Source organism: Protopterus annectens, chromosome 7.part0 (genome assembly GCF_019279795.1).
Source record: "Protopterus annectens isolate FY-2018-M chromosome 7.part0, PAN1.0, whole genome shotgun sequence".
In the NCBI taxonomy this organism is placed as follows: Eukaryota; Metazoa; Chordata; order Ceratodontiformes; family Protopteridae; genus Protopterus; species Protopterus annectens.
In genome coordinates this window covers 1,245,914,224-1,245,939,882 of record NC_056739.1, presented here as the reverse complement: position 1 = coordinate 1,245,939,882, position 25,659 = coordinate 1,245,914,224, and the positions used below count along the sequence as shown (strand labels likewise).

General features: G+C 38.1%; 1 protein-coding gene across 1 annotated transcript in view; it reads left to right on the top strand.

Annotated features, from left to right (window-relative positions):
* MEGF11 (multiple EGF like domains 11) overlaps positions 1-25,659 on the top strand; it is a 4,956,374-nt gene that overhangs the window by 4,009,492 nt on the left and 921,223 nt on the right. The window contains 1 exon segment of the mRNA XM_044077861.1: positions 253-416. Within this exon segment, the coding sequence (XP_043933796.1) occupies positions 253-416 (164 nt within the window).

Here is a 25,659-nt window from a genome sequence, read left to right as displayed (position 1 = left end):
TAGATGGTGTCACTTGGTGGACAGATTTTAAGGGAAGGAATAATATCTGATAGAGACACAGAATACAGGAATTTCCACATATGTGCTTATGCTAAGGCCTATCTGCAATTAAACAGCCTGGAACAAATATAAACTATATGATCTGAAATTATGTATTTTGTCCACAGGGCCTACTCAACAGCCTATTTAGAACTGAAGCATTTCTGTTTTGTTTTCTGTTCTGATCTGCCTGCATTGTGTTTATTATTTTAGGATGGCAAGGTATCGATTGCTCATTTCCATGCTCTGCAGGAAGCTGGGGTTTGAACTGTAATATGACATGTCTGTGTGAAAATGAAGCAGCATGTAGTCCTATTGATGGCTCTTGCACGTGTTCACCTGGCTGGAAGGGACAGTACTGTGACGAGCCATGCCCAGTAAGTTACACATTATCAGCTGTTAACATGTTAAACAGTGCATTAATAAGTGTGTTACAAATGATTGCTTTGTAGTATGTTGCACTTTGATATTAGCCAGTTGAATCCAATAGTTGTTATTCTTATAATTACACATCTGCAGATACATATGTTAGCTTCTGCCGGCATGTCTTATTTTGCAAAATCTGTACTTCTTTGGATTATTTATTTATTTGTTTATTTTTTTATTTATTTAGGGAGCTAACACTGCTTGGGCGAGTTATGAAAAGGAACATGAGTATTTATAAGATCTATGCTCAGACGTTATTTATAGGTTTTCTCATAACAAGTTATCCAGTGATCTCAGAGATGCACTGCTTATAGTTATGTATTTCACATGCTTTGCTGGTGATTGATGGTGCTGTCATTAAGGACAAAGTACAAAATGTTCCATTTGATAATTGGGTTGCCATGGAGAGGCTGCTGCTCCCATTGAATCCTGTCAACTTGGTAGTCATGGTAAAAAGTATTACCACAAGTGAGGGTACTAAAAGCATTTAAAGGAGATTATGCTATTCTGACTGTGATGATGGGATGTATTGCCAGCTATACCAGGAGAAGTAGAGTGGTGGATGTGTAACATATGCCAGCATAGCTAGCTGGAGTTTTGTAAAGAATTATATTTCATTTATATATCAAACTGGTTTGTACAGGTGCTTGTGCTGAAAATGTATTTCTAAGCCCGTTTGTGTTAAAAGTGTACCAACAGTGGGTGCTACTGGACAGAAAATAAATATACCTGTATGCCAGACTGTATTGTAACTGTTGAAATTAATATACTGTAACAGAGGATACTGGAAGAGAAGAGGTTGATCTCAGTCCAACTAGCTTTGAAAAATAGGCCATTAAAGATTGTATCTTACAGTTCTGATTTTAGCCAGAGACAAAATGTCTATGAAAACCAAGACTAGGAATCCTACTGTATTGTCCTTATGGGTGAATTAATTGCTACCCTGGAAGGGTGGAAGTTTTTGAAATGGATTTAAAGCTTCCAGATGCTATAACACATCTTAGCAAAGCTCTGTCTGTGTATATGGTAACACATTCATCCCTGGTTTGGCACGTATGTCTCTAATACAAACAGGTAACCTGTAAATGGTTAATTTACCAGGCCCATGCTTGCACTTATCAAGGGTGTCAGAACTTGTCAGAGATTCAGAATGCATGGCTAGGCTTAAAAAGGCCCTTGTAGTCGTTAGCCTAGAAAACACCTATGAACCTATAAGTGCAAGATTCTGGTTAGGTTTCCAGTAAAGGGGGTAGTGTGGGAAGTAGAAGTCAGATGACCAGATGTGCATGATGTCATTCTGTAATCCAGCACTGAAATTATGTTTTAATACTAGATGAGACAGAAGTCTCAAAGCAGTCTGTTTTTGAAACCTGTCAAAGAAGGACCACTCACCTACATCATCTTGCCTTGCTCTAGTAAGTGAACTATGGAACAGTGATTCTTTAGATAAGTCGGGAAAATATAGTGAGAATAGTTAAGTATTGTTTTTCTGTATCTGTGAACCTTTCCATCTGTGTTATTTTTATATTTCCTGTGATGAAACTCTGGGGTTTATTGTAAATAGATATTTAGTATTTTCATGTCCTTTTATTATTTATTATTAAATATATTTAAACTTTTCAATGTGGTGGGTCTTTTAGTGAATATTTTAACCTGTAAGAGTACTTATACTTATTTGGTGATACTGTGCCCACGCCTGAAAGCCTTGCTACATTGGTCAAACACTACAATTTGTATTACTATTAATTTTACTCAGTATAACTGTGAACCATTGCAAGAGCCTTAGATAGCTGGCTTTAAAGTATTCTGGTGGCAGTATTACCTTATAGTCCCTACAGAGGGGGCATAGTTGGTAAGTCTGTGCCAGCCTTTCTGAGGCGTGTGTGTGTGTGTGTGTGTGTGTGTGTGTGTGTGTGTGTGTGTGTGACAAATCAAATCTCAAATTGTGTGTGTGTCAGCTACTTGAAGCAGGGACATACAGCACTGGTTTCAGAGAGGGTGGTATTGGACTTGACTTTGAACATTCAGCTGAGGACTCAACTCTACAGCTGTGGTCAGTGTGGAGGCTTATTTGGGGCCTAGTGAGAGAGAGGGAAACCCAGCCTGAGTACAGGAGTGTGTTCCCTGTGTGCTCTTAAGGGAAATTGTGCTTGGTGAAGAGAACTGCATCTGGAAATAATGTGTTTATCTACTTTTGTTCCAAGTTAATGTCCCTCACCAATGTCAGTGGTAAGGTCTGAGGTTCCTTGATTATGGTCCAGAGGAGGGGCATCACATATTTATGAGCAGTGATGGGATATTAATTGAAATGCTATAGCCTGTAGGCAGCTGTTACTGAAGGTGTGTGTACTGTCAGCAGCCACTAGATAAAGGTAAACATACAGAGTTTCATTTTCACAACAGTTTTTTTATTATTTGTTAGTTTACTTTAGTCAGGGAAAGCAGGCAAAGATGTCAGCAGAGAATTATGGCAAGCTGACAAAGAACCATTTCACCAAGGTGTGCAAATCCAAAGGACTGATGTATGCCAACCTGACTAAAGAGGAAATTATTTCAGCCTTAATTGCAGCTGTAGCCCAGACCAGCAGCCAGGAGGATAACTAGTCTGGTAATAGAGGATTTGCAGCCGTCAGATGCAGGAAAGTTCACCTTTTCCTCAGAGGACTCAAAAATCTGTCTAGAGTTAGAGAGTTGAACTGGAGGCTAAACTTTTGCAATTAGAATCAGCAGGGGTACTGGAGCATTTGGAGGCTGAAGAAAATTAAAGACTAAGGCAGGCAAAACATATGGAATTAGAATCAGCAGAGAGACAGTGGTGTTTGGAGGCCAAAGAAAATGAGAAACAGTGCCAACATTAGAGGGAGATGCTGACTCTTCATCAGGGTCATGCAGGTAATGAGGAAAATAATAACCAAACCCCAGAAGCAATAAAGGTCAGTAAATTTCTTCCACAGTTTACAAAATGTGATCATTTTGATAGTTTTATTCATATATTTGAAAAAGTATATAAACAGTAGTATAATGCTGACTAAGGGCTCTGGGTATGGTTCTTGACCCCCTTACTCCATGCTAAAGCTGTAATTGCTATTTCTAAATTGTTTGATGCTGATTGTTTAAACTATGATAAAGTTATACAGTGTTTATTGGAATGTTTTAAGTTAACACCTGAAGCTTACAGAAAAAAGTTTTGTGAGCGTAGACTCAAGGAAAATGAAAGTGTATGTAATTATACTGCTGACTTAAGAATTTATTTTCATAGGTAGGTGAGTGGATGTCAGGTCAGCATTTTTGAAAGGTTGGCATACCTTTGGGTGAGGGAACAAGCCCTTAGCACATTGCCTGAGGATGTGAGAATCTGGGTGGCAGACCAGGAGTGTAACTCTGCAGATGAAGTGGGAAAAATAGATCTCTACTTAGCAAGCAAGGAATCACTGCACAAGAAGGGAAATACCCAGTGCTGCACATGGATATAGAAGAACCCATGATGGACAGTCTAAACCACCCCAACAAAGTCCACCAGTAACAGAGGAAGCCAATAGTTCAGGTACATCGCCAGGATCAAGGGTTAGACATTTTAAATGTAACCAGTGGGGCCGTGTAGCATACAGATATCCATGGAAGCAAGGTGGGGAACAAAAAGTGGGGGAGCCAGCAAGTGGGAATAACAGTATGCCAGTGATAAGTTGTCTGGAGATGACATGGGTACCAAACTATCACTGGAGTTTATATCCTATCTTACTGGATGGAAAACAGGCCACTGCTGAGAGAGACACAGCTTCTGACATAACCATTTTGAAGCCTGTAGTGGTTAAAGAGGAGCAGTACTTACTTGGGCAGTCCACTCCAGTCAGAGCTTTAGGAGGGACCCCATTCTGAATGCCTTTGGCCAGAGTTTAGCTTGAATGGGAGGGTGGAAAAGGAAACAAGCAAGTAGGTGTATTTGAGGATATTCCTGCAGATGTCCTGATATGGAATGATTTTGATAATGCAGTACCTTGTGTGCATGCAGTTGCATGCAGTCAGGCTTGGAGACAGGAATGTGGGGATGGTTGCTGGGGGAGACCCAGGCAGACTCCACACCTGATTCCAGGGCTGGGGAGGTGGCTATTTCAGGAAGGGAGCTAACCTGTAGCAGTGTGGCTATAGTTGAGTCAAAGCTGCTGGTAGGTACTGATGTCTCCTTGGACAGCATGACTGCAAGGGCAGAGGTGAGTGGTAGTACTCAGACTTACAGTGAGGCACCTCCATCAGAGGATACCAGACTTCCTGTGGAAGGGGAGCTGGAAAGGGTCACAAAGGTAGAGTTGAGATTGGCTTAGTTCTTGCACCCTACTCTAAGATGCTTCAGGGAGGTAGCTAGGGAAGCACCTGATTCTCAAGGAAAAGGGGAGTCTGTATACTGGAACAAAAGGTGTTACTGTATAGAGAGTGGACCCATGAGGAAGGGCTAGAGGGTGAGGTAATACAGCAGTTGGTAGTGCCTGGCACTTCTCGCCATAGTCCATGACATTTCTTTGGTAGGTTATATGGGGATAAAGTGTACCAAGAGACACATTATACAGAAGTTTTATTGGCCTAGGATTTCAAGGGCTGTAACAGGATACTGCAGGACTGTAAGCAATGCCAAAAAGTAGGCAAGGCAGGAAACAAGGTCAAAGCTCCTTTGATGCCTTTGCCTGTAATTGAGGAGCCATTTCAGAAGGTAGCTATGGATATTGTGGGGCCTCTGAGTATTCCCAAGTTCCAGAGGAAATAAGTATATCCTGGTGGTAGTAGGTTATGCTACTAGATACCCTGAGGCACTTGCTTTGTCCTCCATTGAGGTAGAGAAGGTGGCAAATATTTTATTAGATATTTTCAGCAGGTTAGGTTTCCCGAGATAAATATTGGTTGAGTTGCCAATTTCATGTCAGATTTGCTGGCTTTTCTGTGGGAGTGCTGAAGCACATAAAGACCTCCCCCTACCTCCCCCAAATTAATGATTTTGTGGAGAGGTTAAACTCTATACTAAAGACCATGCTAAGGGCATTTGCAGACCAGTTTAAGATAGAGTGGGGTAAATATTTGCCCCATCTGCTGTTTGCATACAGGGAGGTACCCCAGGAATCCACAGGTTTTTCACCCTTTGAGTTATATGGGAATAGGGTGAGGACGCCTTTAGGAGGCCTTTAGATCAGAATCAGTGTAAATCCCACAAGGAGTTTGTTGTGGAATATGTCCCAAACCTCAAGGCAAGGCTTGGGAAACTCCTGGGCTTGGTCCAGGAGAACCTGGCAGGAGCACAATAGCAGAAAAAAGGTCTGGTATGACAGGAATGCTTGAGCCTGAGAGTATGCTGTGGGATAGCAGGTTATGGTGCTCATTCCTATCAGACACAATAAAATGCAGTCAGCTTGGGAAGGACCCTTCAGAGTGGTAAAGAAGGTCAGTGATGTTAACTACATGGTAGAAATGCTAGACAAGAAGCAGGGGCACAAATTATACCATGTTAACATGATGAAGCCTGACCATGATACAGAGGCCCTTTTCCTGAGTATTTGCAGTGGATGGCAGATGGAGTCTGAGGGGGATCTGGTGACTGATCTCCTCAGTTAGGCTTTAACTGACACCTCAGTGGAAGGAGTAGCAATGTCCCATTGGCTATCCCCTACCAGAGTTCAAGAAATCCCAGCAGTATTACAGGAGTTTGAGGGCATGTTCATTGGGAAACCTGGGTGCATCCACCTAGTGCAGCACCATGTGAATACAGGATTCCAATGACCTATCAAGCAGGCCCCTTACAGGGTGCCTCAGCAAGTCAGACAGACTGAGGTAGGATATACAAGAAATATTGGAAATGGGAATAATCCAGGAATCTAGCAGTCCCTGGACCTCCCCAGTGGTGCAGGTATCAAAGAAATATGGCAGCTCCAGGTTCCATGTTGACTACAGAAAACTAAATAGTCACACAGAGCCAGATGCTTACCCCATGCCTAGGATAGATGAACCCTTGGAGCAGCTGGGTGAGGCTAAGTATCTGACCACTATTGGTCTGATCAAGGGCTTCTGGCAGGTGCCCTTGACTCTCACCACTAGAGACAGGTCAGCCTTTGTGAATCCTTTCAGATTATATGAGCTCATGAAGATGCCCTTTGGGATGAAAAATGCCCCATGAACATTCCAGAGGACGGTGGATCATATCCTGTCAGGAACAGGAGAGTATGCCTTTGCTTACCTGGATGATATTGCTATATACAGACATTCCTGGCAAGAGCACTTTCAGCATGTCAAGGAGGTCCTGGGCAGACTGGAAAGGGCAGGGTTGACCAATAAGCTCAGTAAGTGTCAGGTGGGTATGGCAGTATCACTTACCTGGTACATATAGTGGAGAGTGGTAAGATCAGGCCAGAACCTGTCAAAGTGGAAGATATTCAAGCATGGCCTGCCCCTGTTACCAAACAGCATGTGAGGACATTATTGGGGGACAGTGGGGTACTATAAAAAGTTTGTTCCTAATTATAGTACAATAGCTGCTCCCATTACAGACCTGACAAGTAAAAACAGGCCAGATAAGGTAGTGTGGACCCCAGCTTGTCAGCAGGCATTCCAAAAGCTTTAAGAGGTTTTGGGAGCACCCCTGTGTTAGCCAGTTCAGATTACAGCAAAGAATTTGTTGTGCAGGTAGATGCTTTGAACCTTGGGGTGGGGGCTGTACTCAGGCAGGTTTTCTCAGAGAAAGAAGTGCACCCAGTTGTATATCTCAGCCATAGACTCCAACTTAGGGAGGAGTGTTATACAGCAGTAGAAAAAGAATGTCTGACCTTAGTATGGGCACTGAAGAAACTTCAACCCTATCTATATGGAAGGCAATTCACTGTAGTTGCATGCCACAATCCCTTAACATGGCTACATTGAGCCAGCCAACAAAATGCCAAGTGGCTAAGGTGGATCCAAGGGTTACAGGCATATGATATGACAGTGCAATACAGTAGTGGGGTCAACAATGCCAATGCAGATGGGATCTCAAGACAGGGTATTGGTTAATGTGTTCTCAGACAGGCTTATGTCCCTTAAGCCATGTTTCTCAATGTTCACTTGAAAGACTAGCCTGAGTATTCAAAGGGGGGAGAGATGTGATGATGTGACGTATTGCCAGCTATGCCAAGAGAAGTAGGGCAATGGATGTGTAACATATGCCAGCATAGCTAGCTGGGGTTTTGTAAAGAATTATATATCATTTGTATATCAAACTTATTGGTACAGGTGCTTATGTTGAAAATGCATTTTAAAGCTGTTTGTGTTAAAAATGTATGAACAGTGGGTCCTGCTGGACAGGAAAGAAATACACCTGTATGTCAGACTGTGTTGTAACTATTGAAATGAATATACTGTTACAGAGGATACTAGATAAGAAGAGATTAATCTCTGTCCAGCTAACTTTGAAAAATAGTCTGAAATTAAATTACCTGGTTTAGGTCATAAAGATTATATCTTACAGTTCTGATTGCAGCAAAAGAGAAAAATGTCAATGAAAACCAGGACTAGGAATCCCACTATATAGTCCATATGGGTGAACCAATGGCTACCCTGGAAGGGGTGACATTTTTGAAATGGTTTTACAGCTTCCAGTTGCTATAACACATCTTAGCAAAGCTCTGTCTATGTGTATGGTGACACACGTGCACAAGATTCTGGCTCACTCTAGTAAAAGGGATAGTTTGGGAACCAGAAGTCATATGACTAGATATATGTGATGTCATTCTGTAATCCAGCACTGAATTGATGTTTTAATACTAGCTGAGACAGAAATCTCAGGGCAATCTGTTTTTCAAACTTGACAAAGGACCACTCACTTACATCATCTTGCTTTGCTCTAGTAAGTGAACTAGAGCACAGTAATTCTTTAGGTCAGTCTGGAAAATATACTGAGATTAGTTAAGTATTGCTTTTCTGTATCTGTGTGAACCTTTCCATTTGTGTTGCTTTTAATATTTCATGTGATTGAAACTCTGTTGTTTATTGTAAATAGAGCTTTATTATTTTCATATTCTTTTATTATTTATTATTAAATATATTTAAACTTGTCATTGTGATATTGTTAACCTTTGAGAGTACTTATATTTATTTGGTGACTGTGGCCACTCCTGAAAGCCTTGCTGCATTGGTCAAACACTACCATTTATATTAGTATTAATTTTAGTCAGTATAATTTGGTGCCCTTGTAAGAGCCATAGAGTAGCTGGCTTTGGTGTGTTCTGTAGCAGTATCTACCTTATGTCTGTATCATGTAGTCATGGGCATTTTTCCTTCCCATCATTTACAGCCCCCCAGCAGCATACATAGACCACTACTCCATTACATGTCGGGAAGTTTAGATAAAACAGAGCTGTAAAGTGGTTGGCATGCTCTGGTGATTTATATGAAGCAAGATCACTTGTCAAACCCATATTGTTCTATATCAAACACAATTAAATCCCCTTGTGTCATTTTGAGATCGGTTCCATTCTGAGTCACTTGTTATTTTACACAGAAAAGAAGTCAAACAAACAGCAGAGAACCAAACCAGGAAGTAAATGCACACACAGCCAGGAAATGGAACAGCTTGTTGTAAGTTCACCAAGGCAGATTCAGTAAATCCAGGTAGGCACCAAACGAATTCAAATAATTCCTTTATTCAGAACCACAGAATAATAACACACAAGCGCTTTCGCTCAGAGGAATTCTGAGCTTTATCAAGTCTTGATAAAGCTCAGAATTCCTCTGAGCGAAAGCGCTTGTGTGTTATTATTCTGTGGTTCTGAATAAAGGAATTATTTGAATTCGTTTGGTGCCTACCTGGATTTACTGAATCTGCCTTGGTGAACTTACAACAAGCTGTTCCATTTCTTGGCTGTGTGTGTATTTTACACAGAAAGCTTGTTAGGCTGATAGCTCTGAAATTGTTTGGGGCTGATATGATCCCCTTGTGAAATGGCACTGCAGCCTGTTGCTAGAGATCAGAGGTGTCCAGATGCTAGCATTATGTTTAACATAAATGACAGGGATTAGTTTTGATTTCCTTGATTCTGTATGGTAAAACACCAGTTATGTCCCATGGAACTTTAGTTTTTAATTTTACAAGAAACAGCCCTTTTCATATCTATTCTTATATAATGAATGTCTTCCCTTGTTTCCATGGTGCTCTAAGAGTTGTTGGTTGCATATTATGAAGTTTGTAAAAACTTATGTCTGCAAGTAGAGTTACTTCTTCCTGTTGCCGACCATTCACTTCATTGCTTATTGACAATATGTTGTACACACAAATTTCTCTTTCAGTTTTCTGACACATTAAAAGAATGTCTCATTATTTCATTCCTCTTTTACGTCAATAGATGTGAAAGACTTATAATGGAAACAAGCATCTTCTATACTTTATTTAATTTAAATTTGTTTCTGTGATTTGGTTGATACTTGAAAACAAGTAATGCATCTCTTTTGTGTTACATATTTTATTCATTCTGTGATTCTACCAGCATGTTTTCATGAATGCATATTATTATAGAACTCAATGAAAGTATCCTAGACAGATTTGTTTGGATTGCTCAACATCATAACCCAGTCTGTTTTCATTGATATGTCATTTAGTGCATCATATTTTCCATTGGCAACATCTAGAAAGGATGATTTAGTTATAAATATATTTACAAATAAGTTTAACTGTATTCTTCGTTTACAGATGATTGTATAATGATCTGTTAATTATAGATGGTATTGCCAAGGTGCTGAGAAATAAGACTCTAGAAATTTTATTATAATATCTAAGATATTGTCAGCCTTTATCAGATTTTATATTGCTATTCCAAATTAATGTATTCAATTAATATTTGTCAAATTTATTTAATATTGAGTAGTTAATCCAGTGAGTTATATATTGGATGAGTTTTATATCCTGGACTTCAGTCAAGTAATTCTCATGCAGGAGTCATTGGTGGTGCACTGCAGTATGTTCCTGTAATATTTCACTCACTAAAGTTTGTATATAAATAATTTCTGTTCCTGATTTTTTTTTTTTTTTGGCTTCTGGAGTTTAAGTATTCCATTACAAATATACTAAGACACTGTTACCTATTGTATCAGATCTGTGACAGTGCAAGATGGTATACCCTGGAATCCATATGCATTTTTGATCTTTAAATCAAGTCTCAGTAATGGTACAGATATCAATATCCTCCAAGTAGAGAAAAAAAATCTAAATTATTTATTTGATTGTTGTGATTTCTGGCATTTAGCAAAGCTATCTTCACTTTCAGTTTTTTTCTTGTCTATTCTTCATCTTTTCTTTTTCTTTGAGTTTGAGCAAAAATAAAAGGCATTATGGAAATATATTCCTTTGAGAGAGAGGTGAAGTCCATTGAGTACAATGGGTTTTGTCTGACTGCACGTTATAGCAGGTCTACATGCACTGAATCCCTTTGTATGACACCATGTTATTAGCCACTGCCTGAACATCAGCATTTCCTTTGATATTCAGATGCCATAAGAGATAGTTGGAAAACTGCACTTAACAGCTGGGATTTTACAATGCTTACTAGCATGCTCAAAAATATCACATCTTTTTAAATTACCAGTACATGGGTCCTTCTTAAATTGACCACTCCAATGTGATCAGTGATCATACCATACCTCTCTTGATAATTTTTAAGAGTAATTTTAGCCCTGAGGAGGAAAGACAGTGTTACTAATACCTTACAAAGTTTAGTGAGATATCTGTCTGTTTTACTCACATTGTAGTCAGCAATTATTAGTGTATTTGGAGGGGTTACCAGGTTGCAGCATCTGCCATATAGATTTTTGAATTTGGCTTGGTTTAATATTAACAGTAAGTATTTTGTTGTTAATGCGTTTTCCATATTATCGCTGTACAGTAACTGCATATGTTTGATTTACTGTGGCCAGTGGAATTTCTATAATGTATTATATGTGTGAGGTTCTAATTTTGTTGAGAGTATAACTTTATGAGGTATGGGGAAGTCTTTTGTGGTTGTATTCTTCAGAAAGTCTCTAAATGTAGCATCAGAGATGTGTGTGCGTGTGTGTGTGTATGTGTGTGTGTGTGTGTGTGTGTGTGTGTGTGTGTGTGTGTGTGTGTGTGTGTGTGTGTGTGTGTGTGTGCGCACGCGCGCGTGTGCTCACAGAGTGGACTACCACCATTTAGCCCCACTTTTGGATGTACATAAAACTCTAACAGATATCTAAAGTCATGTCAGAAAAGGAGTGTATTTGCTGTTAGCGTATGTGAGTTCTTACACTGAGATAATTTCTTTTTGTCAAACATCTGAAAGTCAGCTTTTGAAGTCCTTAACTTTTTTTTTTTTTGACTGGTTTTTAATTGTTAACTGGCTGAACCCAGAAGGCACAATCCTCTTTTCTGGGGCAGTCTCAGAGAACTACTTGGTAATATAACTTGTTCTTAATTACAAGACTCAAACCCTGAATTACGGGATAAAGTTCTAAATGCTTTCATACCACATATAAAATGATATCTATATATATATATATATATATATATATATATATATATATATATATATATATATATATATGGATCTACCTGACTACATCGACAGTGCAGAAGAGCGAAAACGACTTCACCGACACCACATAATCGACAGTTCACAAACACGACACCTCATACACTCGACACATCATAACAACAAACAAAACAAATCCCCTGTCCAAAACCCACACACACAACACAAGCACACCAAAATCCTTACAAACCAACACTAACCCATACATACACAACTATCTACAACCCTAACCGAAACCCTAACCCTAAGGTCCGTCACTATCGCACACTCACCTAATCCGCCTAACCTAACTCACTTAACCCGCCTAACCCAAAACTATCACTACTGCACCTTTACCTAACCCGCCTAACCCTAACTCACTTATCCCACCCCTATCCCTACAGACCGCCAACATCACACACTTACCTTACTCGCACCCTTACCTAACCCGCGCCCTAACCCTAACTCACTTATCCCACCCCTATCCCTACACACCGTCAACATCGCACACTTACCTTACTCGCACCCTAACGTCCGTCACTACCGCATACTTACACATCCTTTCCCCATCTCAGTGTTCTCAGCGTCGGTGTCTTCCTCCGTCGGTCTTCTGCCTTGTCGATCTTCTGGCGTCGGTGAAGTCGTTTTCGCTCTTCTGACCTTTCGATGTAGTCAGGTAGATCCATATATATATATATATATATATATATATATATATATATATATAGGTTCACTTCTAAATCCCTACTCTCAAAATCTCAAAATTCAAAATACTGAAACCAAAATCCCTAAAGCTCAAAATCACTAAAACTCAAAATACTGAAACATAAAATATTGAAAAAAACACAGTACAGCAACACTACCTATACTGCAGCAGAACCACATACAAAAACATATTATACTTCAAGTATAGACAGGGGGGCAAGCCCCCCTGTACTCCCATGTGGGGGGCTGCACACCCACACACCCTGCTACTTAAATATATCAACTCCGAGATTGCTCTTTGGTGTAGTGAAGTGCAATCTTGGAGTTGATATATTTAAGTAGCAGGGGGTGTGGGGGGTGCAGCCCCATTGCAATATGGTTTGTATTTTATTTGTTTCAGTATGTACTTGTGGTGGAATATGATAAGTCTTGGTATCCTGTGTGGTTTCAGTATTTTGAGTTTTAGAGATTTTGAGAGTAGGGATTTAGAAGTGAACCTATATATATATATATATATATATATATATATATATATATATATATGAGCAAAATGTTTTTTAATAATCTTTTTCCACCAGCCTTTTAAATGTGATTGTGTTGCAGGAGGGTAAGGGAATTTGCCCTTACCCAGCTGTTGTGCAGTCTTAGAATTGCTATATATATATAATTAGCAGGAGTTGTGGGAGTGCAGAGGGGACTTGCCCCTCTACAAAAAATTAGTTTTAGTTTCCCCTGTTTTTGATCATTTTAGATTTACTGTAAAATGATAAAATGATTTTTCTTTTTACATTCCCTCTTTTGAGCATTCAGTAATTCCTGATACAATTATGTGTGTGTGTGTGTGTGTGTGTGTGTGTGTGTGTGTGTGTGTGTGTGTGTGTGTGTGTGTGTCTGTGAATATATATATATATATATATATATATATATATGTGTGTGTGTGTGTGTGTGTGTGTATGCACACACACACACACACACACACACACACACACACACACACACACACACACACACACACACACACACATACACACACACACACACACACACGCACACACACACATCTGTATAATATAAGATGACTACCCTTTATCTGACCTCTATCACAGTAACCATTGTAGCTATTTTACAGCCAAAGTAAACAGCTCACCATGACTTGGAAACCCTTTGAAAAAAATGGACTGAATTATTTGCAGTGCTGATTCAAATATATTAATTTGTTCTACAGTAACTGATGACACAAGTGGTCATGTCTCATCCTTAGTTATTTGGAAATTCCAATAATTTCCTCACACATTTAGGTACCAGATTACTTGAACCTGGAAGAAATTCAGCATTTTTGTCTTTGTGCAGGTCATTGAAGTGGTCACCTTGAGCCCATGTTTAGCTTAATGTTGCATTGATACAGCAATCGTTTAGGTCAGTAATACTCTACCTATCAACTTGAGCTTTATTACCCCTAAAAGAAGCATAAGGATTAAAGATGGCTCCCAACCATGAATGATTTCTCAACTCAAGTAAATGGTGCAGAATATATTGTCTGGACTCAGACATGCCTCTGTCATTCTCCTACAGATAAACAATGCTACAGAGTGGCAAGGAACAGATTTAATCTAGCTATTATTAAGACACAGAAACTATCTCTTCTCCCTTCTATCCTCAATCTTACATTCTCCAAAATATTTCTGGCAGGGTATCCTTCAACTTTTAAATACCAGGTGCCTGTCAATTAAATTAATGTTTAATTAAACTTGTAGAGAAAAATCAAAGGCTCTGTAGATCACTTGAATCATGATGACTGTTTGCCACACTTAATACTTTTAGTATTTCCCAGAACTTTAGTACAAAAAGTTGATGGCTGTCTGTCTGAACATACCATTTCACAACTTCAGCCAATAAGTCCATAATAATCAAACTCGTATCTCAAAGAAACTCATCTGTTTGTACAAATATATTTTCTGTAAAAATCTTAAAATGTCTGTTGATACCACAGTGTTTTCTAGTGCCTATTGTTATAAATAAACACTTCACTAAGCAGAGAGTGCCATCACTGTGAGAAATGGCTGTAATAGTTCCCTGCATAAAGAAGGTCAAGCAGCTAATTACCATGGCTTTAAGCTTTTTGCTTTATTAAGTCTGTTTACTAAATTCCATGAAAGTTGGGCTCAAAAGACTTAGCAAATGTGATGATATCAGATCGCCATGATTATCTGTTCCGGTAGTGATATATTAATCATGGCTGTTTAAAACCTAAAGGGTTTTACACATAATACACAAGGCAGCATTGACATTAATAGCCCTTGTGAGTTAAATGTGAACTCTACAAGGCACACATTGCTGTGCTATATTTAACTGTGTAAATAAATGCAACAAATGCACTCTCAGTTTACCCTTGCTATCTTTTTTATCTCCTTTGATCAAAAACATGACAGTTGGAGAGGCATTCAATGAATTTTCAAAAGTCTCTGCTACTGTTATCCATTAGTCATTTATTACCAAGCTTGCTTATTGTGGAATTCAGTTTTCCCTATCACTGTGATGAAAACAAGTTGTCAGTTATCTGTCATCTATCATGTCTTCATTTAAGCATGTGACCTCTGACATCCCACTGGGATCTATTCTCAGGCCTTCTCTTTCCGAATATGGCAAGTCATGTTTTGCCTGTGCCTTTGTTACGCATTAAAACCCTTTAACAGTTATCATTTGAGAGCAGTGCTATTTAGTCAAATTTGTCTGCATTTCTTCACTCAGAATTTAAGAAAAAAACAGATTGATTGCCTCTGTGGCATATCTCAAGTTTACGGTTGGTACTAGATAGATAGACCGATTTTATAGGAATTTTTTAAATCAAATACATTTTTTTAAAGCCTTCTGTCCATCCTGTATGACTCAGAGTGACTTCTAACTAATTACAGTATATAATATATAAATGTCAGTTGACAATGAATAACTCTATATTATGAGGTACTTTTTTTCTTATCAGTTGTGTATCAGATACATATGTTTAACTGCACCTTGTATGTTGCATGTTACTGATTTCTACCAGTTGTGTATCAGGCCTGGTTGCTCATTTGCTTTTCCATCACTTATTTATCTTAATCATAACTTGGTCTTTTATTCATATGTCTGTTTACATGTCTGTCTGTCTGTCTGTAGTTGATTGCATGCTATTTAAATGTCATGAGTAAGGACTAGGCTTGCTGCTCTTGTAAGCCGTTTTAAGCCAAGGCAGTTTCCCCAAAGGTGAGAATCAAACCATGTACCTTGTGTCTATCAGGTAAACACCTTACCCATTATGTGAATCTCAATGTTTCAAAGTCTGAAACATTTCTAATTGTATCTTTATTTAGATATAATTTTTATGTTTGCATTATTATTGTCAGAAGGTTATATATTATTAACATTTTGGAGATTTTCTACTTGTATCTATATATGTGCCTTTTATGTAAGCTTTAATATCTAGGAGTCATCTTTATTTATTTCTAAATAAATAAATAAATAAAACGTTTATGTATATATGGGCATTTTATGTAAGCTTTAATATCTAGGACTCATCTGAACATACATTCTGTTTGAAGAACCATTCAAGGCAACAGAACCGACCAAATAAATAATATAGCTTTGTGCAGGCATGCATTATCTTTCTGACTCCCAGCCTTTTACTCCTTTACAAAGCAGCAATTCAAGCAGCCATACTCTGAGAGTATGTAGGGCAGTAATACAGCTTTAGCTGACTGGAGGTTAATCTTCAGTAGGCTTAGGAGATGTTTGCTTACTTTTTTGCAGCATATATCTCAAACATTCATAACTCTCAAGACTTTGTGCAATTCATCTACAGGCTACTTTATGATATTATGCCCAAAAAGCATGCATTAGTTTTCTAGTATTTTTCCAAAGACCTTCTTTCCCATATTTCTGAGCTAAGATTGGTCTGCTTTGCAGTTAATTGTGGAATTTGTTTTCACTATCAAGAAGCCAGGAGCACAAGGTGTCGTATTTTATGTGCGACTCAGAGTGACTTTATTTGATTAGTGTTGTTATAAAATTTTTCAAAGCAGCCAGACTGAAATGCAGAATAATTGTCTTTCTTAAAAGAAAATGACATAACATGTTAAATTTTGAAGTAAAAGTTTCAGCAGAGAAAGATGAGGTATGTCAGTTATACTGGGAGTATATATGTAGCTCTATGAGATGGGACTAAAGAACAATAGTAATTATCTAAGAGAGAATTTATAAATAAAATATCTCAAAAATTAGATTTAAAAGAAAACATATTGCCACCAAAGCTTTTTCTTTTTCAAAAATGGGGACAAATATAGAATGCAAATCTTGATTTACCACCGGAAATCAAAAGAAAAATAATTCCATAGAGTTTATTTAGGTGGTCAGTATAGATATGTTTGATGGTCCTTTCCCATTCATTTCTTTTCTTCCATCAAGCATTATCTTTCACGCTGTATAGCAAGAAAATGGTAATTATCTTGCTTTATCTCTAACATGTTCATTCAGTAATTTTGTTTACACAAAAAGTTATTCTTTGTTCATTAAAGTTTTTGTCTTTTCTGTCTTATGTTCTGGATAGTTGGCACTTCCTAAAATCATACCCTTGCTGAAAATATAAGATTTGAAAGTACATTGTCTAAGAGGCTTAGAGCAGGTTATTTCCACATGTGATCTAAGGGACAACCTCAATGTACAGTCAGGCACTTAGGAGAAGCAGAAAGAAAGAACCAAACAGTAAGAAACCTCTAGCTCGTCAGCTCTTAGTTTTCTGTCATTGCCTTAGGGGATCAAAATCATCTGAGAAAAAAATCATCATTTAAACCCATTCTTCTGTGAAAAACCAAGGAATATCATTGAATAAGAGTTTTTCTATGCTACTTCCACTCTTCAAAATGCACATCTATTTTTTGTTGGATTCTTGACATGCTTCCAGATGCAACTACCTTCTACCGAATGCGTTCTAGGTGACAGTTGGAGTATCTGGAGGATTACCAGTGGTTAGTACTGATATGCAATTAGTGTATTCAACAATTGCAGGAGTCTGGGTCTTTGGTCAGAGGATTAGCAGAAAATCTGATGATTGTAGCTTTCTTAGCTACAGTCACAGTCAGAGTAATTTATGTTAGTTTATTTTTGTGACAAGTTTACCTCTTACAGGTAATGTTAATTTTAGAGTGAACATGTAATTGTGAACAACCACCCATTTACATCTTAGATTATTAATGATGTTCCAATTAGTAATAAAGTTTCATACACCTCTACCCCCACCCCCATCTTCCAGGATCCAGGATCACTTCATCATCAACTTCCTAGAAACTGTAGCCATTAATAATGATGCTAGACCCTTAGGGTCAGATGCAAGGACTGGTTCAATTTGTCAGCAGTTTTTTTATTGTACCTGACAGCTAATCATTAAACACCTTCAACAGCAGTATCAGTTACTATACACCCAACAAGCTTTTAAATGCAGGTATTCTTTTCTCCATTTCCAGGACAAAAGCCTTACCAAGATAGATACAATTCCATGCATCTTTGTCCATGTAGCAAGTCAGAAATCACAATGATTTATTAATAAATACTTTTCACAGTAATACCACTGGCACCCTCATTATAGAATTTTTTGTCTTTTCAATGTTGTTAATAATTTGCCCTGTCTCTCTCCCATTCATTCCATCATAGTCATATAATGTCCAGGGCAAGTCAACATTCGGCATTGACAAATGCTTATCCTTTCTGTTTTATTTACCTAAAGGTAAACATTTTACTTTAAATAAATTGTGGGAAATGTAAAGACCTGGGACTTTTATGACCTTTCATTTATATATTAATATCTGGTGAAAACAGAACCCTCTTTTGAGATTATTTTATTTTTAATGATGACTAAGATTACATTAATTGATAAACACAGGTAATTCCTCAGTAGCAGACTGCAGGAAACCCACTGCACACTCCAGTCACATAAAAAGTGCTTTATTAGTAGATTGAACACTTTCATTCAAAGGGCCTTCATCAGAATAACAATGTTAAATACAAATTCAAGCTGAACTCTTTTAGGAAGCCAGGACTAAACTACTACTGTTCAACTAAACTGCTACTGTTCAATTAAAAGTGCACTAGAACTTTGAAAATTGCCCCATTGTTTACATGACGAATTTTATTTTATTTTATTTTATTCTACAAATTGGTTTTAAATACCATTTTATACCATTTTAAATCAGTTGAAATTTAAGTGTATATTTTGTTTCCATCATCATGCATACATTGTTTCTTATTTTTATTTTTTCTGGTTCTTTTTTCCACTTTCTTCAAAATTATGTGTAATAGCAATACTAACTAATTATACAGGTTTTTAGGGTTCTTGTACACAGACCTGAAGAAGTCTAGAAGGATGAAAGCAATCTTTGTTCACAATAGGTTATGAAAATAGAAATTGATTTTTACATGCAAAATGTATATGTATATATTTATATATATTTTTTGATTGCCAAATGAACTAAGGTTGTTATATTTCCAGCCATGTAGTATATTGTCTTGGATAAAATCACAGACTTAATAATCTACTTAATAATTTCGTTAAATAAGAGGTACCATATCATTATAAATCTTATTTAAAATACATAAGGATTATATATTATTATAACAGCTACTAGGTAGGGCAGGACCAGCTCGAATATCATACTGATGGGGGAAGGGATAAGGGTTATATATTATTATGACAGCTACTAGGTAGGGCAGGACCAGCTCGAATGTCATACTGATGGGGGAAGGGATGTGAATTTAACATGTGTACCAATAACACTTTGTTTTACAGCACAATAAACCACTCGCATGCCTGATAAAAAGTATTTATATATTTAGAAAGCTTGTGAGGAAATTATTACTCAATTTTTGTTTTACTTGGATCGCTTATCTGTGTACTTAATAAAGGATTTTCGACTGGAAACAGACTGCCTGCCTTGCTTGGATTACTTTTGAATACTTAGTAATGCTGTGCAATTATATATTTGCTATTATTACTTTTTGTTTTGTTTTGACTTAAGACGAGTTTATGTTCGCTACTTCTACTACTATTGTCTGATCTGATTAATATACAGTGATTAACTACAAATATATGGACTGAAAATCTTCCACACAGAGAAGTTTCTTACACTGTTTTATAAAAATTCATTTAAATACACTTCACAATTAAGGTTTATACCAAGCCATTGGCCACTCATTTAGCATCACCCTGCTATAATAACCTTCTGTGCACACTTCTGAGACTTATGAGGAAAATTAGAGAAATAATTATCACAATCATCCCCTGTCCCCACACAGGCAACAGCAACCTTCTGCGCATAGTTCTGAGGAAGGCTGGTTATAGAATAGGTAGAGTTGATGGCAGATGCTACCAGTAGGTCCATGTCAAAATGCATTTATACAGCCTGGGGCTGGGAGCCCTTAGACCCCCAGAAGTTCTGAGGGTCAGGATATTCTGTGATGCCTTATTTCTGAATAATGATGCCTTGTTAATGCATTTTTTTATTGTTACCCAGAAGAATTATGCATGTGCCTAGTATTATTGCTGCTTTAGTCCATAGATACACACACACACACATACACACACACACATACACACACACACACACACACACACACACACACACACACACACACACACACACACACACACACACACACACAGACACACACACACATACACACATACACACACACACACACACACACACACACACACACACACACACACACACACACACACACACACACACACACACACTGCCCCTGACAGGCCATGCACATCACAAGATGTACAAACTCCCACACACATTTTGCATGCTCACCATTACAGAAACTGAAGGAACCCAAGTTCATCTGCAGCATATCTTTGGGGTGCTGAAGGAAACCAGAATACAGAGGTAAACCCATACAGACACATGGGTGGTACGTAGAATCCATAAAGAAAAAGCCACAGCCGAGAACTCAGCCAGAGTAAAGCACTGTGAAATGATAATGCTGTTCACTGCAGCACTGTACAAATGAGCAGCTGCCTTAAAACATCCTGCGCCTGCCAAAACACCAAAGAGAGCTACCAGTCACCTGTCAGGCATATGTTTATGATGGTAACTATAAGAAATCATGTTCAACATGTTACTGCTTGATGCACTACACTCGTCTACCCCACAACACACACAAGCATAAAAGCAATAGAACGTGAAAAAAGTTACGGCCAGCTTGTTACTCTTACATTGCAACCCCCCACCCTACCCCACCCCACCCCACCCCAGCACACACACATATGCACACAAGCAGAAGCTATATCAATACTAGTTTTGTACTTTTGCACTTATTTCAGCAAATGCAATAAATTGTATGATGTTACCTTTGCCACACCACATCACAGGTTCACAGATTAATACTAGGCTAACTGCCCTTATGGGCCATTTTAAGCCTAGCTATTTTCCCCATGTAAGAGTCAAACCCTGCATCTTGTGTCTGTAAGGTAAACACCTTAACCATTATGGCAACTTGTTTAACATTGATCAAATGACAGTAAGGGTAGGTCAAATGTAATCACATCATTGAGGAATGCGTACCTGTAACTGTTCTGAGTTCACAAAGCATCCCTAATTTTGCCTCATATTTTCACTCTGTCTCATGTAAACTATTTGATTTTGTAGTAAATCACCAACTATTACAGTAGGTCCATAATGCTAGACTTCAGAGTTTCTTACTTCTTATTGTTGGAAAATGCGTGTTGTGCAAAACCTGTTCTATTAACATTTTAAGTGAGTTAGAGTTCTTCTTCTTCTTCTTCCGGCTTTTCCCGGTTAGGGGTCGCCACAGTGGAACTCCGGTCCGCTCATGATTGGCAGTAGATTTTTACGGTGCCGAGGTGCCAACTCGACACCCAACCTTCAGTGAAGGCATGCCACTCGACCGCGGGGAGGACATGCAGACTCCACACAGAAGGCGCTCCAGCCGAGAATCAAACGGGAGAACCTCTTACTGTGATGCGACAATGCTACCGCTGCACCATGTGAGTTAGAGTAATATTTAAAAAGTATTCCTAATTTTGTGCCTTTGTTCACAATTATTTTTGGTTTTGCCCAGAATTCTTGAGCAAAGAAGTTAAGAGTTGTGATATCTGGTATCCTGCCAGTATTTATAAAACTGCTCTCTGAAACAGAAAACTGTCCCTGAAGATTGGGAAAATCTGTGCTTTTTAGAACCACAGGTTAAGTACTGAAATCGGTCATATTTGGCTACCGATCTCTAACACTTATCTCATGCTCATTCACTTGTTACCTGCATTATATTAAACAGAGTTTAATCCTGTTAGGATAAAGCAGATAATCAGTGAATAAATTATTTTTTATCTGCTTTTACCCTGATCACCCCTACAAAAACAAAGTTTTGAAGGAACATGTACTGTATTTTATATTTTCTATGAAATGTCATCAGATGAAATGTGTTTTTCACTAAATGAACTTTCAATGAATTTTTTTCAGTGATTTCTGATGAAATAACATTAGACAAAAAGAAACAGATCCATAATATATATGAGCTCATTCACTAGATCACCGAACCACTAGATCGACATACAGGAAGATCTTGCTTTCATTCGTTACTCATTGCTGATTATTACATTTTGTAGTTTTGTGAAGTGGAAGATATTTTGTTTTTTGGGTGCTGGCCTTTTTTCCTAGGTAGTGTGATATGTATCATGGGCATATTGATTATTCTACCCAATCAGTATGTATGTTTTTCAATAATTACTTTATATCATATAATTTTAAACAATAGGTTATATTCTGAAGCCTAAAAGAAAATATATCGGGGAAAAATGCAAATAAATGCTTCACTAAAAGACAGGCTTGCACTTGGGAGCAGAAGTCACTGTTTTACTAGTCTGAATTTGTTATATTGGTTTGTTTGCTGTAAATATTGTAGAAATCATTTAAACAAAATAGTTATTAAAAAGGATGACACAGCTGGAAGCAGAACTTTAATTAGATCCAAGAAGCTCTGAAATATGCATTTTACTTGTTTAAAAAAAGTTGTGTAGCAAAACATGAAATGAGCATCATGTGTTCTACCACACAGATCAGAGAAAACAAGACATGACTGAGAGGCAACCAAACTTTGCTTTATTTGTTGTTATTTTCTTTTTATGAATTTAGTGTAATCATCCTAAATAACTTATCACCATACCAAGGCTCGTAACTAGCGTGCTTGCATATTTTACATTCATTGCTTTAAAATGAAAAGTATTGGATTGTATATTGCTCATAACTGATAGCTTCTCCTTTTGTCAGAGCCGTGAATAACATTTCTTGAAATATGTATCAGCAAACTGCATTCTTTTATGATGCAATTAAAATGTTCTTTTTAAAATTAGAGCTGTATCTAAATTTTATTATTGGAAAGCTTTAGCTTTCCAGTAAGCCTACTGGTCCTGAATCCTTCGCCCATTTTTGTTGTTTAATTGCCTGTTTAACATCTTCAATTACTGTTTCATTAAGTCTGTATATCTTTGCTGTTAATCTGGAAAATGTTTCATTTGCTGGCAGTATTCTAGTTCATTTAATTATTATTTAATACAGATCATTTTTCTGCACGCTTTCTAATGTTTTTGTTTATACTTTTCTAGTCAGTTAATGTTTTAGTACTTTAGATGACCTCTTTTTTATTAGAAGTAAAAATATTTATATATTTATTAATTTTTTAACATTATGAGCAATAGCTGGTTTTAGAAAAGACAGGATAGTCAGAAAAAATCATAATGCCACATTATGCCATTGTGCAGAAGTAAATAGTGTAATGAGTTTAGCTCAACACACCCCGGTGCTAATTAGGCAAGCATAAATCTGGAATAGTGCCATCATACCAAGGACAAGGCTGCATAATGAAACTCTGCAGCTACAACAATGATAGTCAGTCCATTGCTAGAATGTCCATGTTATGTGTGATCATGTGACCCAAGGAAAAGCATCAGCCACATGGCATTCCAAATGCTCATGTTTACATGTGCATTGAAATGCAGGACTTAAAGCATCTCATGCACCACAGGAAAGTGCTGAGCCATTTAATTATATAAATTTGGGGGAAATTGTGCGCTAATACAGACAATCAAAAGAATATGCAGAAGGACAAGAGGAAGGGAAAAAGGTGAGGGACAGAAGAGTATACATTGATACTGCTGCCAATTTTTCATTTTTGATAAACAAACATAGAATGCTGACAAAGACTGACAGGGGAGTTGGTGACAAATGGGAGGCAGCAGTTGAGAGGCAGAGACTGACAGAGTGGGTAACTGGTAATGGGGAAGAGTGGAATATATGCAGGATGGGGAGTGACATATAAGAACAATTAGTGAAGGGAAGGACTGTACTGCAAACAGGGGAATGGGGGCTGACACATAAGGAATGGGATCCAGTTGCTGGTCTTCCTTAGTCCTCATCAGCCTCTTAACTTCCCACCAGGTGACCAAGGAAGACTCATCTGTACCACTTTTGAAAAAGGATAATTTGCCTCTCCATGAGGTCACCATAGGGCTCACCAGCAAGACCTCCCAGTCACCTTCCACACAGTGACCTTCATCACTCTGCAGAGAGGTAGGCTTAAGGACTGCTCCCGTATGCACAGTGCTCAATGCAGAGATTGGTGATGACTGCTTCATCACAAAGAATGGTGAATGGTGATGGCTGCCTCATCACAGCCTACAGCATGTCTGATCCACCTGAAAACGTAAATAAAAAGAAAAAAATGCAAACCAAAGAGAAAAGGCGAAAAGAAAGAAAAACTGGAAAAAAAGAAAGAGAAGCAAATATGACAGATTAGTATAAGTATATGACAGTTCATTTAAATTGTACATTACAGGTAAAAATACACTACGCTTACCCCACCACCTGGAAAGACTATCAAACATCCTTAAGACAGGCCATTCTGATTATCCATATCTCTCTCTGACTGCTGGAAAACAAAACAAACAGCAATCAGCACACCTTATCCCTGACAACAGCAAACTATTACAACTACAGATGATAGACCTAATGTACACTACCAAACTAAGTAAAAAATGGTTATAATAATAAGGTGACCCTAACCTTTTCTTCCCACTGGCAAAGAAGGCTTGGTAGAGTTTCCACAGGTTACTATACTGTGCCTGAGCTGCACCTCAGGGCAGATGATGTCCTCACTCACTGCTTTGACAAGTTATTGCCAGGTATCAGTTTTATAAAGGGAATCCCTTCTACTCCCACAGCAGGCACATCCTATGGTCCCTGAACAGCAGGTGTAGGAAGATATGGATCATGTGGGAGCCCTGCGGAACTCAATGACTGAAGAGATCATGTTCACTTTGCAGAGCCAAACATGGGGAAAAAAGTAATATTTTGCACACAGCCACACAAATTAGGCACCATGTGACACTCATTACCAGGCAGCATGGTAGTGTGAAATAGAGTAACATTAGTACAGCCTGGTGCCAATACATGCTTCTCAGTGGCCATGCATATGCATGCACTACACACAATCACCTAGCCAGGAACAGGCATGCACAAAAATTTCAGTGCTAACTGTGACTGCTAACACATCATGTTATAGCATGATTCAGATATGACTATGCTAATTAACTTAATTAGCAAATTATTAATGCCATAAGGTCTGTTTTTAAACAGAGACAAAACACAGCCATCTTGCTGTGTAGGGTTCACAGAAGTATATAGTATGCACAAAGACCTCATGACATACTACAGGGAATATGAGGCCTCAGATACACCAAGCAGAGAACCACAGGTACAACTCACAAGGTGCAAAGTTGATATACTGACTGCTGCCACACTATAGTACTGTTTCAGGACAGGGATTTAAGGAAAGTAGTGGTGGAAAGGTTCACCACACAGGAGATGGTAGTGCTACCACAGGCCCTACACACATATGGCTTGCATATCCTTGA